At 45.2% G+C, this 17,352-nt stretch overlaps 1 protein-coding gene across 4 annotated transcripts; it reads left to right on the top strand.

The window, feature by feature from the left end:
* The first annotated feature begins 11,568 nt into the window (after positions 1–11,568).
* CALCB (calcitonin related polypeptide beta) lies at positions 11,569–16,749 on the top strand. Of its 4 annotated transcripts, none has more exons than XM_072039336.1 (5): positions 11,569–11,722; positions 12,610–12,705; positions 13,013–13,144; positions 15,986–16,156; positions 16,504–16,749. In XM_072039336.1, the coding sequence occupies exons 2-4, from the start codon at positions 12,620–12,622 to the stop codon at positions 16,143–16,145; spliced, it is 378 nt and encodes a 125-aa protein (XP_071895437.1). In that variant the 5' UTR covers positions 11,569–11,722; positions 12,610–12,619; the 3' UTR covers positions 16,146–16,156; positions 16,504–16,749. The 4 variants fall into 4 exon arrangements, with proteins under 4 accessions (XP_071895437.1, XP_027317828.1, XP_027317826.1 ...); XM_027462027.3 differs by having other exon boundaries at positions 15,983–16,156; XM_027462025.3 differs by lacking the exons at positions 15,986–16,156; positions 16,504–16,749 and adding an exon at positions 13,976–14,515 and having other exon boundaries at positions 11,575–11,722.
* Positions 16,750–17,352: the final 603 nt, after the last annotated feature.

Raw genomic sequence — 17,352 nt, 5'->3', positions numbered from 1 at the left:
CCCCGCCGCCGCCGCCCGCATCTCGCCGCTTCCTCCTGCCTCCGCCCGGCCCCGTCCCGTCGCGTCCCGTCCCGTCCCGTCCCGTCCCATCCCGCCGCCCCATTGGGCTGATTGGCCCTCGGCGGCGCCGCCCCACGCGTCAGCCGGCCCCGGAGCCGCGGAGCGCAACGGAGCGGAGCGGGGGCACCCGGGGGCGCGGGGGGCGGCTCGGAGGGAGGCTGCGGTCCCGCCGCGGTGCGCACCCCAGTGGGATGAAAGTGCCCTCGCTGCTCCAGAGTGCCTCCGTGCGCGCACCTGCGACGGCAACAGCCGCTGATGTGGCGCCGGGGAAGCAAAATCCCACGGCTGGGGGTGTTTTCCCCCATCCCGGGGGAGCTGCGCGCTGGGGGAAGACCCCCGGTACCTAAGGAGCCAGCGCGATTGCTGCTCAGCAGGACCATACCTCGGGAAAGGGGGCTGGAAGAGCACGGGATTGCTTAATGCAGAGCTAAGAAAGCAAACCCGCCGTGCAACGTAAAAACCTGCCCAGAGAGTTCATAGAGAACTCCCCTTTGTTTCCACTCACGCTGATTTTCCTATTCCATCAGTGCAACTTTACACTGGCAGTGAACCTTAGGCACAACAGAAGGATTACTGCCGGGTTATAATTTCTATACCGTGTGTTCCCAGCTCAATCTTCCTTCCTTTCTTCCTAATTTAGTTTCTTTTTGTAGATGTGTAAGAATTCTGCCATCTCAAATGATAAAGAATTTATACCCATGTACTTAATTACAATTCATAACATTACAGATCAAATACGTACTTGAAAATCTAACTATTCAATGCGCTCAGTACGCTTCTGTTTCAAATGTGGCATTTGTGACCTGAGAGTACATGGCATGGAAGCTGAGGAGGGCCCCATATGTTGCTCAGAAGGCAGGTGGTGAAGAAATCAAACATAGCAAAGGCCATTGCTCTGCGGACACAGGAGGTAAGAACTGTGGCTGGAATGGGGAACAAGGAGGGGAGCTGGGAAGTGACCAAGTACAGTGTTTTGGCTGCAAGAAAGCAGCGAGGCTATATGGCAGTCAGAGAGGCTACCTAGGTGCTTGCTGAATAGGGCACAACACCATAAAGTCTAATAGGAGAACAAGATTTAGAGACGGTCCTTGCTCATAATTGCCTGGGATGGGCAGACTGAGAAGGAAAGATAAATGTCACTTAGGTTCTACAGAACAATATGCCAGTAACTTTTATTGAAGGTAAGTGCAGCAATGCTGATCCAGTTTTCTCAGCCAGACTTGCTGATGCCTGTGTGTTGTCATGTGCTGAAGGCTGGTTGGGGGGGTTGACCAAAGTCTGTGCTGGTTTCCATGGGTCAGTGCAGTGAAAGACTCTGATTTTTGGGTAAATCTTCATGCAGTGAGAAGTCAGTTCCACAGGCCTCAGCACCTTTCTCAGCCCTAGCTGTAAAATGCCTGTAAAATGTGTATTAATGACAGCCTTCCATACCAAAATTTCATCCAGTTTCTCAGGATACAAAGAAGTGGTTTGAGCACTGTCGGAAATTTATTTTTTCATTCCACTTATTTATTTGTCCTTCCTTTCAATATGATACTGCCTGGTGTCTTGAATTATTTTGGCCATATCTGCAAAAATGTCAGCATTTCAAGGTCAGAGGCCTAAGATTTCTCACAAGAGGGCAAGAAATTCAGCCTCAGCTTGGCTCCAGCCAGAGGCAGAATGAGGAGAAATGGCCAAGGATTAAAATTCACTGTGCTTGAGCAGCTGTTCTGAAGCACGTGAACTCAAACGGATAAATTCAAACATACTTAAGTGCATACATTTAAAATAAAAATAAAAAAGTAGGTCTCCAAACGCTTTTGCTCAGCAAATTCAGGTGAACAGAGCTACACAGACTGGTTGACCGGAAAAACAAACTTCAAAATTGTGGGAGAAATGCTTATTCACTGCCTACAGACAATTACACAGGGCTAACTTGCAAAATGAAAATGATATTGATTTTCATGGGAGTAAAAACATTAATATGCCAAACACACCATGCAATTATATAGTGTATAATTATGTGGTGTCATCACAATCTCAGTTACAAGGAGGATCATGATTTCCACAGCATCTGTGTCAGAAAAGAAAAGACAGGTGATTGATAATTTTGGCAGCAAGCATTCTGAAAAGGAAACAAAACCAACAAAACCTTAGGAAAGACCTAAGAAGAGAAGAAAAAAAAAACATACAGAAGAAAAGGCTAAATGTTTGGCTGTAAATCAAGAAATAGACTTTAATTAGACTTTCCTCCTGGGGGAGGGTGATGAACAAGTGGAGAGTTTGCGGGTGAGGATTAAGGGGCAGGCAGGTATAGGTGACGCTGTTGTGGGGGTGTAATACAGGTCACCAGATCAGGAGGATGAGGTCGATGAGGCAGCTGGAAGTAGCCTCGCGATCCCAGGTGCTGGTTCTCATGGGGACTTCAATTATCCAGATACCTGTTGGGAAAGGCCCCACACATGCAGTCCAAACGGTTCCTTCAATGTGTTGAAGATAATTTTGTGGTACAGGTGGTGGAGGAACCAACAAGGCAGAGGGTGCTTCTGGACCTTGTTCTTACCAACAGGGATGGGCTTATTAGGGATGTGAAGTTTGGGATGCAATGACCATGAGATGGTGGAGTTCAAGATGAAATTTGGTGGAAGAAGTAAGGCAAAAAGTAGGATTGCTACCCTGGATTTTCAGAGAGCCAGCCTTGACCTACTTGGGGGTATCTTATGACTAGATTGCTAGAAGGCAAGGGTGCTTGTGAGAGCTGGGCAACATTTAAACAGCACTTCTTCCAAGCTCAGGATCGGTGCATCCCAAAGAGTAGGAAACCTGGGGAGGGGGTCAGGAGACCTGTGTGGCTGGGCAAAAGGAAGAGGAAGGTCAATGAAATGTGGAAAAAGGGCCTGTCCTCTTGAGAGGAGTATAGGAGTGTTTTCAGGGCCTGCAGGGACGCGACAAGGAAGGCTAAAGCCCACCTAGAGATGAGGCTTGCAAAAGAGATAAAAGATAATAAGAAGTGTTTTTTTTGTTTGTTTTGTTTTTTGTTTTCTTAAGTATGTAAACTTATGTAAAAGTAAGACTAGGGATAATGTGGGTCCCCTGCTGAACGAGGGGGGTGTCCTGGTAACTGGGGACGCTGAGAAGGCGGAGATACTGAATGCTTTCTTTGCTTTGGTCTTTACTTCAAAGACTTCCCCCCGGGACTCCTCAACCCTGGAGGGGGGAGAAAGAGTCTGGGAAGTGGAGATCTCCCCCTTGGTTGACAAGGGAGTGGTTCGGGAGCGTCTGAGTGGGCTCAACGCACACAAATCCATGGGCCCCGATGGGATGCATCCATGTGTGCTGAGGGAGTTAGCGGAGGTAATCACCAAACCGTTCTCTATCATCTTTGAAAGATCTTGGAGAACAGGAGAGGTGCCTGAAGACTGGAGGACAGCCAATGTCACTCTGGTCTTCAAGAAGGGCAAGAAGGAGGATCCAGGAAACTACAGGAGGCCAGTTGGTCTCACCTCTGTCCCTGGAAAGGTGTTGGAACAGCTTGTTCTGGATGCCATCTCCAAGTAATTGGAAGAGAATAAGGTTATGAGGAGTAATCAGCATGGATTCATGAAGGGGAAATTGTGCTCAACCAACCTCGTTGCCTTCTATGATGGCATCACCAGCTGGGTAGATGGGGGGAGAGCAGTGGATGTCATCTACCTTGACTTTAGCAAGGCTTTTGATACTGTCTCCCATGACATCCTGATAGCAAAGCTGAGAAAGTGTGGGATAGAGGAGTGGACAGTAAGGTGGGTTGAGAACTGGCTGACTGGCTGAGCTCAGAGGGTGGTGATCAGCGGCACAGGGTCCGGCTGGAGACCTGTGACTAGCGGTGTTCCCCAGGGGTTAGTGCTGTTCTGGTCTTGTTTGACATCTTCATCGATGACCTTAATGAGGGAATAGTGTCTGCCCTCACCAAATACGCTGATGATAAGAAGCTGGGAGGAGTAGCTGACACGCCAGAAGGCTGTGTTGCTGTTCAGCGAGACCTGGACAGGCTGGAGAGATGGGCAGGAAGAAACCAAATGAGGTTTAACAAGAGCACGTGTAGAGTCCTGCACCTGGGAAGGAACAGCCGCATGGATCAGTACAGGCTGGGGGATGACCTGCTGGAGAGGAGCTGTGAGGAGAAGGACCTGGGGGTCCTGGTGGATGACAGGTTGACCATGAGCCAGCAGTGTGCCCTCGTGGCCAAGAGGGCCAGTGGGATCCTGGTGTGCATTAAAAGGAGCGTGGCCAGCATGTCAAGGGAGGTGATCCTCCCCCTCTACTCTGCCCTGGCCAGGCCTCACCTGGAGTACTGGGTCCAATTCTGGGCTCCCTGGTACAAAAAAGACAGGGATCTCCTGTAAAGACAGGGATCTCCAGGGATCTCTGGAGGGCCACAAAGTTGATATGGGGCCTGGAGCATCTTCCGTATGAGGAAAGGCTGAGAGACCTGGGGCTGTTCAGCCTGGAGAAGAGAAGACTAAGAAGGGATCTTATCAATGTTTACAAGTATCTTAAGTGTGGGAGACAGAGGGGTTTGGCCAACCTCTTTTCAAGTAGTTTGTGGGGACAGGACAAGGGGCAATGACCACAAAATGGCGCACAGGAAGTTCTGCACCAACATGCGAAAGAACTTCTTCACAGTGAGGGTGACGGAGCACTGGGACAGGCTGCCCAGAGAGGTTGTGGAGTCTCCTTCTCTGGAGATATTTAAGGCCCGTATGGACACCCACCTGGGTGACCTGCTCTAGGGAACCTGCTTTGGCAGGGGGGTTGGACCCAATTATCTCTGGAGGTCCCTTCCAACCCCTACAATTCTGTGATTCTGTAATTCTGTGTGATTTAATGTGGAGGAAAAACAAACAAACAAACCAACCAAACAAAAAGCAGACAAGATTTGAGAGTTATCTTCAAGCAAGGGAGAGAACAATCAAAATTGACCTTACCGTAGCATTTAGCCCTGGTGATGGAGGTGCTATCCATGGTGGTGCTATCCACTGTAAGAGAAGAGATTTGAAACCGAAGAACATCATTGCAGAGCTGTAAAATCAGATTTGGTCAAGCCAAATGTAAAAGGTGGTCAATCAGCCAAGATTAAGGACCTGAGAACCTCTAAAGGATGCGTGATTAAATGGAGGAAAAAGGAACAGCATGGAAAAATATGACTGAAAGTTGTCAGAAGTAAGTAATAAACCATTGTGGACAGATGAAATCACTTAAGAACAGAGGTTTAGGGATGCAAGACTCCAATGGGCTGTCCAAGGGCAGATTCCTTGCCAGTTCCTGACTGATTCTTTTTTCATTCTTTCATTCTTTCGAGAGTATGGGGGTAGCGTGTGCTGAATTGCTACTTTGGGAAGGTTTTACTCATCTTAATCACTGATGATCAAATGAGCAAACTCATAGGATGAGTAAAGGTTTTTTTATTTCAATTATAAAAAATGATGGCTGAGTAAAGAAACCCATTAAAGCATGTATCTTTATTAAATTCTAAAACATTCTGGTCAACAAGATTTACAATTACTTCATATCATAAATTCTGTAAGGAGACAGTAGAGTAACAGCAAATGATTACGTTTCTGTCTTCTCAAGAAAAGCAGAAAGCAATTCTTTGACAGGGAATGACTATGCATTTACATAGCTTTGACTTTTGAAGGAATTTGAAGAAACATACCCATAGATGTGACTGTTCTTTCAGTAACAATATGAAGATCCTGATTAAAACTCTGTTACACCCTTGAGAGAAAAATGAAGTCATTCCCAAGTTCCATCAAATATTTTACAAACCTGTACTCGGCTGCAGTTTAAAGCAGACTTTGGAAAATGAAAGAAATCTATATCAGCATGTGTGAAACGTGCATGCGTCTCGGTGACAAAAATAATTTCATGAGCCCACTGACAAGTTTAGAGTCATGTGCAGACATTACCTATTACAATTACATAACTCTTTGTAGCATATCTCTATGCTATAGATATATATACCCGTTCATCTCAGTGAATGCTGAATTACATTACCTTCTTAGCTAAACCTATAATAATGATGGCACTTTATGGTTTGCTAAAACAGAACAACCCATCTAAAGTTTTCTCCTGTGAATTTGATGTTTGGTGGCTGAAAACCAACATCTCCTTAATCACAGTTCTACGGTGCCGAAGCATTTTATGTTGTCGGTCAGATGCAGAAAACTATGATAGTGGTGTAAAGATTGTGCCTTTAAAAATAATTTTGGCATATTTTATTTGCTGGCTCTTATGTTTTAATCTTTCAGAATATACTTAGGTCAATTTAATGCAAACAGTTAGAAGCATGTCTTTTTAATTGATGTTCTCATATGATTACTGGTTCCCAGAAACTCCGATATAAGTAGATTAGCAACTATTATGATAATAATAGCTTTTTCCTTTATGTACTATTTACCAGCACTGTAAGTAGAGAGATTTATTTTGGTACCTAGTACCTAAAGGTACAGGTAAATCTTTGCCCAAGTGGCTTTTGTTAAGAGTCAAACAATTAAACAACCAGCTCAGGGACAATTGCGTTTGGTCCTCCTGATTCAGGTGCCATTACTGGCATCAACAAGGATGTATAGCTGTAGCAGCTGATATTGTTGGGGCAACTGAATGGTCCCTGAATGGGCTTATAAAACCATTCAGTTATACTGTGGCTTAATCTGACCTCAGTATTATCAGAACAAAGAATGAAATAATGAGATGAGATCTTCCAGGCTCCTTATGTCTTGTAAAGAACAAACATGGGATTAACTTGAGGATCTACAGTATAGTTTCTCACCAGATTTTTGCTGACGTACTCTGATGACATATAAGATAGTAGCGTAGCACTTGTGTAAGCAATTCAAACAAAGTTTTATGACGATGCTATTGCTTAACGAGGTTAGTTTTCAGCTCTGAGGTTGCTTTCCAGATAAGGAGTTTGTTCAACTCTTATCTCAGCAGCAGAACGTATGAAGTGGGAACAGGTGCCAATTCTGAAATAGTTTCAGAGTGAGACTCTCCGCTGCAGTTTGTCCCCCTTGTGTTGCTCTGGTCATGCTGCAGGTCTGCCCTGGCTGCATTTGGAGAGCTGAGAATTCCCCTTGAGGGATTTCCATTGTCAGAGCTTTGGAGCTGCAACCAGGCACAGAACTGGCTCTGGCTGGAGTGCAGCTGAGTTTTGCCAATTCTCGAGGATGGAGGTCTTGCCAGGTGGCATGAGCTAGGGCTGCAGCCTCTGCAAGCCTGCACAGAGGCTGAGCTGTGCTTATGCAGGACAGAAGATGGCGAAGCCATAGCCAGCTTCCTTGCAGTCTCCCACTTCTCCCTGTCCAAGGGAACTGCAGTGCAGGACGGTGTGACTCGCTTTGTTTTAAAAGATTATTCTGCACTGAATTTTGAATATATACAGGGAAACTGCTTCAAAGCCAAAGCTCATTAGGAAGGTTTCAGTGAGATTAAAACAATCCAGCATTGATCTTCTGTTTAAAATGTCTTTCATATTTCAGTCTGGGAGCTTTTCGAAGGCATTTTGGAAAAACTGAATTTGATTCCAGACTGATTCATAGATTTCTCCGTAATTAGCTGAATAGCAGTTCCATTTTTGAGAAAGTACTTCCTGAAGCACCCTGAATTTTGATGTCTGTTAAAACCTTTTAGTGTTGGGATGTATGTCAGCGTTCTTTTTCTCACTAAAGCACTGCATTTTTCTAAAAAGAGGCTCTCATTGTTTTGGCCAAATTCAAACCAAACTGCAAGATTTGTAGGACGGTCAAATATTTTTGTGGATAAGCTTTATGTGAGCTCACACTAAACCTGACTATGGCTTTCTGGAGGCCGTTGGAGCAGAATTAAGCAAAGGATCAGATCGAAGGGAAGTAACATCTCCAAGAGCAAGTGCTAACAAAAGTTTGGATGATAGGTGAGGTGTTACGTTTCAGAGTTTACACAAGTCTCTAGCTATTAAACTTACAGAATCAGAGAAAATGGAGATGGAAGAGTTGAAGAGAGCAGTTTAGTTGATCTTGTTCCATCCCCAGAGCTTATCAACTATGTATGTCACTCCTGACAGACGTTAGACTACCATGCCATACAACCCTGCAGTGAGAGAGCTGCCGTAACTGCAATCCAACCTGTTGTTACACGTCATTAATCGCAATGTGTCAGTCTTTCCAATGTGCGGCATCTCCCTCCCCTGTTTACTTTTAAGCACATATATTTTTGCTGTTTTGAATATAGTACCAGCGTGTAGACTCATGGCAAGTATTTATGGTTTTGGTATCACACTTTTCTGTAGTCTTTCCTTTTTTTAACTGTTTCTCCAGTCTTCGTGTCTTCTTTGTTTGTTTGTTTGTTTGTTTGTTTTTTTCCTTCCTCCTAAGTCATGTTATGGGCTTTCTAATAACTTATTTTATTATTATTTTTTTTTTTTCTGGACTTCTCCACCTTACCTGTCTTTTTGAGCTATCTTGTGCTATCCTGAACAGAGTACATTGGCTGAGACCTTATCAGCAACAAACAGAGTGTAAGGATTAGCTTTCAGGTCTTAAATACGATACTCTTGTTAATGTACAGCTTTCTTTTACAACAGCGTGATGTGGTTAACTGTGGCTCAGCTTAGATATTTTTTCTGCAGAATGGATTGCAATCAAACATTAGAAAGACACTTTTGTGGGAGACACTTTCCCCTGCATGGTTTGTAGTCTGCTTAAGTGGAAATGCTTTCTGGACATTCACAGAGACAGGATGCTGAATTAGACTAGGCACCCACATGAAACACAGACAAGCAGAGACACAGATAAAGACTATGTGATTTTTATAGCTGGTTTTATCATGAAATGTCCTGATCTGCAAAAGGTTTGGCTGGGTGCTGTGAAAACCATGCTTAGAGAGAGCAGAGAGATGTGAATGATGCTCACCTGCCTCAGGAATAACTTACTGCATCTGTGGGTTGTGGCATCGTCCCTGGCTTCCCTTCCTTTTTGAAGAGTCCTCTCTTGTCAGGTGTGAACCGTACTTGGGGATGGAAATTCCATCTATGCAGCTCACAGCCTTGTCTATCTCGAAGAATTACTTTTTATTATTGAAGAAAAATTGCAGTGTAATATATAAATGTGATATTTTGGTTTAACGGCGTGTCACCTGGCAACATTTAAGAACCTCACTGCAGTGTCTATGGTTCGTTGGTATAATGGCAACGTGTATAGTAGAAAAAAATGGTTGCACTTTAAAATGTATTGGTAAAAAACATAAAATAGTAGAATATTGTAAGAAGTTCTATCAAGTGAGAAAGTCACTTTAAAATAGGGCAGATTTTTCTTATTTCCTGAAAATTTAAATAAATTAGGAGAAGAGATTCCTTTTACTCAGATCTGTAGGATGTACTAGATAATCTGATTTCTTAAAAAATATATATTTTATAGCTCTTTAGTTTATTTCTTTTGAAACTGATGATTTTACCTGCTATATTATCAGGCAATGAAAAAAAGCGGAACAAGTTCCTTGTTTCCCTAATCATTTGCTTTCCTAGTGCAGTGCTCATAGGCACCCCTTTGTGCTAGTTTTTCCACGAAAACTTAACCTCTGGTTTTGGATTCATTTAGCAACAGGAGAGCTTTATCCTGTGGGAACTCTGCATCTTTTTGACAGCTCTCTAAAATAGACCAACTGATCTTTGGAGCTCTTTTTATTTTGTAAATTTTCTTCTCTGTCTTACGTATGAGAGAAGATAGGTTTGCAAGAAGAAAATAGATCTGATGAGACCAGCTGACGTATAATTGAGGAAAAAAAAAATGGAACAAGCCGGGAGTCCCTCCATTAGCTCTGGCAAGGAGCAGCCTAAGCGCTTGCCAACATCCAAGTACTATTTCATCTTTACGTGCACAAAACTATATCTATTGGCATTAATACCTGTTGCTGTAAATTTATGTTTCTTCCTGTGAAAGCCTGAAGTAGAAATGCTGGCAGCTGAAATCCTGCAGTCAGTGCATCCTGCAGGCTCCAGCCCGCGGCTGAGTTGCATTGGCAAGAGAAGCGCTTGGAGTGACTGAATGAACTGAAAGATGAAATGCGACTTGTTTTCCCCCCGAAGAACTGAAATACATTATTCCAGCAGGGTCGCCTGGATTTTTTGTAAGGTTAAAAGAGGAATATTCTGTGCAAAGTTAATAAATCCCCAAAGCAAATATCTGAACGATTAACTGTTAACAGAGGAAGGGGAAAGCAAGAGTGCGGTTTGAGAGGTGTCTGACTGCAAGTTCACTCATTTAAGTTCCCACACTTTGCTGGTGGAGCTGTCCAAGTCACGCTGAAACAGCAAAGCCGAACGTCCCTTTAGGTGCTACCCGCTGTTTGCAAACGCAGCCTCGGAAAAGCCAGCTAAAAGGGATGCTCGTTGCGAGCCGCAGACGTGCCATTTACAACGAAATTTCCAGCTGGGCGGGCGGGGGGCAGGAGGAGGCTTCGCCGGGGGGGCGTGCGAGGGGTGCCCGGCGAGGGAGCGCGGGGAAGCCGCGGGGGCGAAGCGCCGGGAGCGGGCTGGGCACGGGGCTCTGCGGGCCGGGGCGCCCAGAGGATGCTGCGAACGGCAAAGGAGAAGCCCCCAGCGGGTGCCCGGCGCAGCGACTCCGCGCTACTCCTTAAACTTCGAAGCCAAAAAAACCTTACAGCGCCACGGCACCTGCTCCGCGGCTCGCCAGGCGCTACCCGCGCCCCCGGCTCCTCTAACACCCCCCCCCGGGGGCCCGCACCCGGCTGCCAAAGCCGAGGCACGGTGCGCGGGGTCCCGGGCGGCTACCTGCAGCCCCCCCTGCTCCTCCCGGCCCCCTCGGCAAACATCCTGCCGGCAGGTGCAGCCCCGCCGCGCCCTGACAAAGGGCCCTCGGCGGGTGATGCATGGGGCGGCGGGCAGCTGCCCGGTAATCCGCTACCGCCGGCCCCCGCCCCGAGTGCCTTCCGTGCACCTGCCCGGGAGAGGCGCCTTACTGCGGTGGCCGTGGTGATGAGGATGATGATGGTGGTGGTGAGGATGATGGTGGTGGTGGTGAGGATGATGGTGGTGGTGGTGAGGATGATGGTGGTGGTGAGGATGATGGTGGTGGTGAGGATGATGGTGAGGATGCTGATGGTAGTGAGGATGCTGATGGTGGTGAGGATGCTGATGGTGGTGAGGATGCTGATGATGCCGATGGTGGTGCTGAGGATGATGCTGATGGTGGTGCTGAGGATTTCCTCGAGGGGCGGCTGCCCAGGGCCCCTCGCTCCGCGGAGCAGCCCCGGGCTGCGCCCCCTCCCCGCCGGGGACGGCCCCTCTCGTCCTTGCCCTGCGCCCCTACCCCGGCTTCGCGCCCCGGCCGCCCCCTCCCTCCCGAACGCAGCCGTCGGGGCTCCGGGGGAGCGGCGGGGATGGGCCCGTGAATGACCCCCCCTCACACACACACACACACTCCGGCCCCGCCGCCGGCGGATTTTTGTGAATGGGACGGTCACGGAGCGGGGCATGACGTCAGCGCCGGGCCGGGCGGCGGGGGCGGCGATTGGTTGGCGGGGCCCCGCGGGCGCCCACGCAGGCTGCCGCGGCGGCGGGGATAAAGGGCGGCGGGCGGGCAGCGCGCGGCACCGCGGCTCGGCGGCGCCACCGGCATCTGCTCCGCATCGCCCCGCACCGCCGGTAAGCACCGCGCCCTGCCCTGCCCGCTGCGCTGCAGCACCAGCAGCAGCAGCTCCCGCAGCGCCGTCCTCCGGGGGGCTCCCCCGCGTCCCGTCTCCGCGCCGGGGTGCGGAGCTTCGCGGAGGTGCGGGTCCTGGTGTGTGTGTGTGTGTGTATGCGGGGGGAGAACTTGGCCACCTGTGCGGCAACCCGCGTGGAGAAGCGGGAGCTAAGAAAAGCGAAGCTTTTTTGGGGGGGAGTCGCAGGGGTGCTCATCCGAGCCGAAGAAGCCGGTGCTTTGAGGAGCAGAGGTGTATCTCAGAGCAAACTGGTGAAAATTTCTTCTGCGGGCTTTGTTCTCGTGACTGCTTTTACAGAACTTACTCTTTTTCTGATTTCAGAATGCTTATTGAAATGAGCTTAGCCTGAGCTGGGATATTAGTGTGCTAACTGCCAAGTAGCGAGCAGTTTTGGAGAAAGCGCTAGCAGTAGTACTATCAAAATGCTATACGCTAAGCATTTTTCTCTCTTTCTCCCTCTCTCTTCCCCCAACTCTTTTCCTGTGACTGCCCGTTTTGTGATGGACACACTGAATATGACATTGTATGCAGTAGTTAGTTAGAGGACTGTGTGTTCAGCCAGTTTAAGAGAGAGTCTACATTAAGTTGAATGCTGCTGTACAGAAGTTCAACCCCAAAAAGCTGCATTTCTATCCCCCGTAATAGTGCTAAGTTATTTTAAAATTCTGAGAAAAGCAAAGCAAAATGGGAATGATCAACAGCAGTGAAAAGGTAATACTGAAAAGAAATGCTGTTAGCGTTTGTGCTACTTGCAGCTAGGAAATGGTGACCTTATAGGATTGAGGGGATTGGAAAACAGCCATTGCTTGATGTACCTCTTTGTTGTAGAGAGGAAATCATGGTTATGCTGAAGATTTCATCTTTCCTTGCTGTTTATGCCTTGGTCGTGTGCCAGATGGATAGCTTCCAAGCAGCTCCAGTCAGGTAAGAAGCTGGTCCTGTTGCTGAGTGCTTGCTCTGAATGGTATGGAAATATTTAATCTCCTTTAGAGACCTAGGAGGAGAAAGGGCTACCAAAAGCTAGCTTCTTCTAAGGCTATTTATGATACTGTCTCTTCTTAACTACGTATATAAACCACCTAATGCTGTGCATGAGCACAATTTACGTATTCACACCGGTGAAAGGCACTGTCAATGACACAGAGCAAGGCGTGACAAACTCTGCTCCCTGTGCATGGCTCTCTGTAGCAGACTGGGCTGTATTCATCCTGTTTTGCTTGCCTCTGCGTAGACCTGGCTTGGAGTCCATAACAGACAGAGTGACGCTCAGTGACTATGAAGCCCGGAGACTATTAAATGCACTGGTGAAAGAGTTCATACAGATGACAGCAGAAGAACTGGAGCAAGCCTCTGAGGGGAACAGGTAAGGACCGTGGTCCTGGGGCAGAAGAAGGGCACTTGAGCAGTGTTAGTGTTTGATACCAGCAAGAGCCATCTGAGCAGACCCTCCACAAGCCAAGTAATTTATTTTTTGGAGGGAGGATGGGGGGTGGGGTTATGGCTAGCTGTAGTCACCTATTTGGTAAAGGATAATGCAGAAACATCCTAACAATGGCATCAGGAGAATGGCTTCCACCTAGTTAACCTGCTTCTATCTGTCTCTTACGACTGAAAGTGGAGGGCGATTTGAGCTTGAATGAGGGGGTTATATTAAAATATGACAGCAAAAGGTACGTTTTCCTAGTGGGAATGTTAGAGGACATTCAATCACTCTTGGATTCTCTGTCGTGAAAGTGCATGCTGTTGTAAGGCATGGAAAGTCCCTGGCAGAGGGGAGGTGTTCCTCCTAATGCACGCAGCGCCACTCTCCTCCCCTAGAGCAAAGGCATGCAAGAACATTTGCGTTATCCTAACAGGATTTGTATTGCAAGCATGGTGATGTATGAGAGACTAAACAGCATGCTGAATACATGGAAACTAAAATCTTTTTGTCCCCTGACTGTGAGCATCTGAAAGGCTAATTAACTTGCTTTATCAACAAAATGAATTTATTGGAAAAAAATAGTGTTTTCCTTCTAACTGCATTTGTATGAACCTTCCTTGCATGGAATGCGATGTGGAGAGATTATTTTTTATATCTTTTTCTTTTTCTTTTGAGTTTCCTAACTATATATATTTGTCTAGGGAAGAAATGCATGACCATGCATGTTTGAGATTATTCTTCCTTTGGGCATGTTTTTTTTTCCCCCTGCAGCCTGGATAGACCTATTTCCAAACGCTGTGCCAGTCTGAGTACTTGTGTGCTGGGCAAACTGTCTCAAGAATTGCACAAATTGCAAACTTACCCTCGTACTGACGTCGGGGCTGGAACTCCTGGCAAGAAAAGAAATGTGCTGAGTGACCTGGAACATGAACGCTATGCAAACTATGGGGAACCCCTAGGAAACAACTAGACATGCTTATTTCTGCCCTTCTCCCTTTTTTTTAACCTGATGCATGTGGATCTAACTCTGATTGCTAACTTTGCTATGTTCTTTTGATTCTGTTTTTGACAGAGAATGTTTGAGATGGACCTTAATGTTAGGAAGACAGAACATAACACACATAACAAGCTAGGGGAAAACTAAATAAAAATGAACAGCACTGCATTGAGATTTCAAATGATTTTCTTAGATATTGATTTAAAAAAAAAGTCTAGACAGGGTTCTTCATTTCTGGCTACTAAATGTACGAGTAGACTCTTTCATGCCTGCCCATGCACTTGTTCAATAAACCTATTTTTCTATAAGGATTAGATCTGTTTGGTTTACTTGTTTTAGAATGTGACTTCTAGATAAGGCTAGAAATATTTTTACAAGTTCTATTCACATTCAAGAGAGGCAATGCAAGTAATTCTGGAATAACTTAGGAAGGTGAAGTGCAATGAGATAGAAATAGAAATTATACTCCTAAGATATTGCACATACGTAACCAAATTATGCATACAATCCTATTGGTAAAGATCCTGAGAAACAAAGGAATCAGGAAAGGCTCATACAGAGCTGTTCAAACTAGAATTGTAATGCTGTTTTAAACTGAATACTGAACGCTTCCAGGTAAGAATTTAATGTTCTTTTCTTTTTTCCATTTAACTTTATAATAGGTCTTCACACCAGTATACTTGAAACCCAAGTGTATTAAAAATATTTATATTACTTTAAGACAATATAGCGTGTATGGAATGTAAATTAAGAGATCAAGTTCTTTTTGATTGTTTAGATATTGTAGCCTCTTTTAAAAAATGACTTTCTTTAGCTATTTTCTCACAGATGTTACATATCCTTCTTTCCAGTTTTCCTGTGCAGCACCACAGCTATCCTGTAATCAGAAACCTGTTCAAAAACACGGCACTGATGTTATAAAGAATATTAGTTGTTAGTGAACAATCCTGTAATGATTAAATGAGCAAAATCCCTCCTTCTCCAAGAAAAAGTCCTTGCTTTAGTAGAAGACTATTCCAAGTATGGACCATATGAAGGGCCATGAAGTCCTTTGTTGCAAAATTATTACTAGAAGAAATCCTGATGTCACTGTACTATTTGCATGGCAATGTGCTGGAGTCTGATGGCAAGAAAGGTCTTTCCATATTCCAATTAGATATGTGGAAGTAGTATGCTCATGTGTGGTTCAGCTCTGAAAGAAAGGGTAGGAGCAAATGGTTGGCTGCTGTGCAGGTGAAGCCCTAGCAGCATCACTGGAAGGAGAAAAAAAAATAATCAAAAAAACCCCTCCTGTTAGCCAGTGATGCTAGAATTTCATATCTTTTCTGGGTGTTACGGTGCTGACCTGAGAAGTTGGTGATCAACTTCTGCTACCATCCTTCAGCAGCACTGTAAACAAAACACAGATTGAAATTTTTGGAGGAAAGGGGAGATTGGTTAAATGCCACAGATCTGCACCTTATCAGCAGCTTTCTGCTAGCTACGGTGACTTGCCAGAGGTAGGAAACAGCTCAGGCATCCCTAAAAGTCTGGAGTGGTCCAATTGCCTGAGAACGTGGCTCAGCTACCTTCTGTCAACTGAGCCTGACACTTAGAAAAACATAAAGGTGCATCTTTTAGAGCTTGTTAGCAAAGCTCACTGAAGCTGTAAGTGCTTGCTGCTCAGCAAGCCTGCTTGCTTGTATAGAAAAATCTTTCCTAGGCATATGGCCTGTTACTGACATTCTGTTGCATGCAGAGTAGATACGTTGGGAACTAACATTTGTTTTCCTTTCAAAAAGCAGTGTAACAGCACAGAAGAGGGCATGCAACACAGCAACCTGCGTGACCCATCGCCTGGCAGACTTCCTGAGCAGGTCGGGAGGAGTGGGCAAGAACAACTTTGTCCCAACTAACGTGGGGTCTAAGGCTTTCGGCAGGCGAAGAAGAAGCATTCAAATATGAAGAGCTGAATGGTAATATGAATATGGTAACTACATTGCACTAAATGGTCTTCAGTGCAGGCAACCCTCAGATAACTTGAGTTATCAGAACTCTAGGGTTCCTGGGGGAGTAACAGGTTTACAGGGAAAACCTGTTTTCTGGGGAAAATAGGACAAGTAATGGTATAAAAAGACATTACAAATATAAGCGTACCTTGTTTAAACTGTGAAGAAGAGCTTTTGTAAATGCTTTGCTTAGTTAATGTGTCGTGAAGCTAGTTATCTAAACACCACAGTTAGGTGGAAATGACTTATTGCCCCATTTTACCAGTAACATTTCATTATTGGCATATCAGTAATTCTGCGTTTGTTTCTTTCAGATTGACATGAAACTGAAAATCCAACTTTAATTTCTAATGAAAGGAGCTCTTCTCCGTAATTCAAGACAGCCAAAAAGAAGATTAATTTTGCATCCTAATATTGAAAATGTTTTATTTAATACAAATGAGAACACTTCTGTTATGTATAGTACAAGAGAATCTAGTTATTCAAGTTAAATTATTGTATATTCTTTTTATATGCAACTCTATTTCAAATAAAATGTGACAGCATCTATTATTTATTTATCTTCTAGTATATATGTGATTCTTGCTATTTATCCTGGCACTACTGCCGAAACTCGGGGATTATACCAAACTGCTGCCTGGCAAGGCATGTGTATAATATAGTGTGCTGTGCCTTGATGTAAAACACTGAAGTAACCTGACTGTACAGTATGTTTAAAAAAACAACCAACAAACAATCAACACTTAAATATTGTATAATTTGTGAATTTGCGCAAAATTAAAAAAAGTATTTTAGATACACTTGGATTGAGAAACTGATTTTTCATTTAAACACACTTACAGAAACATTTGGCGCTAGCCCAATGCCATTGGAAATCATCTGGCCCGGTGGTTTGCTACAGCCTTGTTAGCTATAAATGCTAGGTTTTGAGTCAAATGTTCAGAACAGAAAGATTAGCTGCTGTTTTATGTGTATTCATAACACAGGAACTCAGGAAGCCAACACTTAATGAGACTTGTACTTAAAAAAAAAAAAATAAAAAAAAATAGAAAGAGGCCACAGTTCCACTTAATAAAACAATAGAGACAAAACTCACCATGTGTGGGTTAAGGCAAATTTTTATTTTTTATACAGGATGTAGCTTGGCTGAAATGGCCCAACGT

This window comes from Anas platyrhynchos, chromosome 5, assembly GCF_047663525.1.
Source record: "Anas platyrhynchos isolate ZD024472 breed Pekin duck chromosome 5, IASCAAS_PekinDuck_T2T, whole genome shotgun sequence".
NCBI classification, from domain to species: Eukaryota; Metazoa; Chordata; class Aves; order Anseriformes; family Anatidae; genus Anas; species Anas platyrhynchos.
Note: the sequence above shows the minus strand (reverse complement) of the source record. Positions and strands in the feature narration are given on the sequence as shown.

Coding starts and splice junctions, on each gene's coding strand:
- CALCB (XM_027462025.3), top strand. CDS start 12,620: ATGGTTATGCTGAAGATTTCATCTTTCCTTGCTGTTTATGCCTTGGTC. Junction 12,706..13,012: donor TTCCAAGCAGCTCCAGTCAG/GTAAGAAGCTGG, acceptor GCCTCTGCGTAG/ACCTGGCTTGGAGTCCATAA. Junction 13,145..13,975: donor CAAGCCTCTGAGGGGAACAG/GTAAGGACCGTG, acceptor TTCCCCCTGCAG/CCTGGATAGACCTATTTCCA.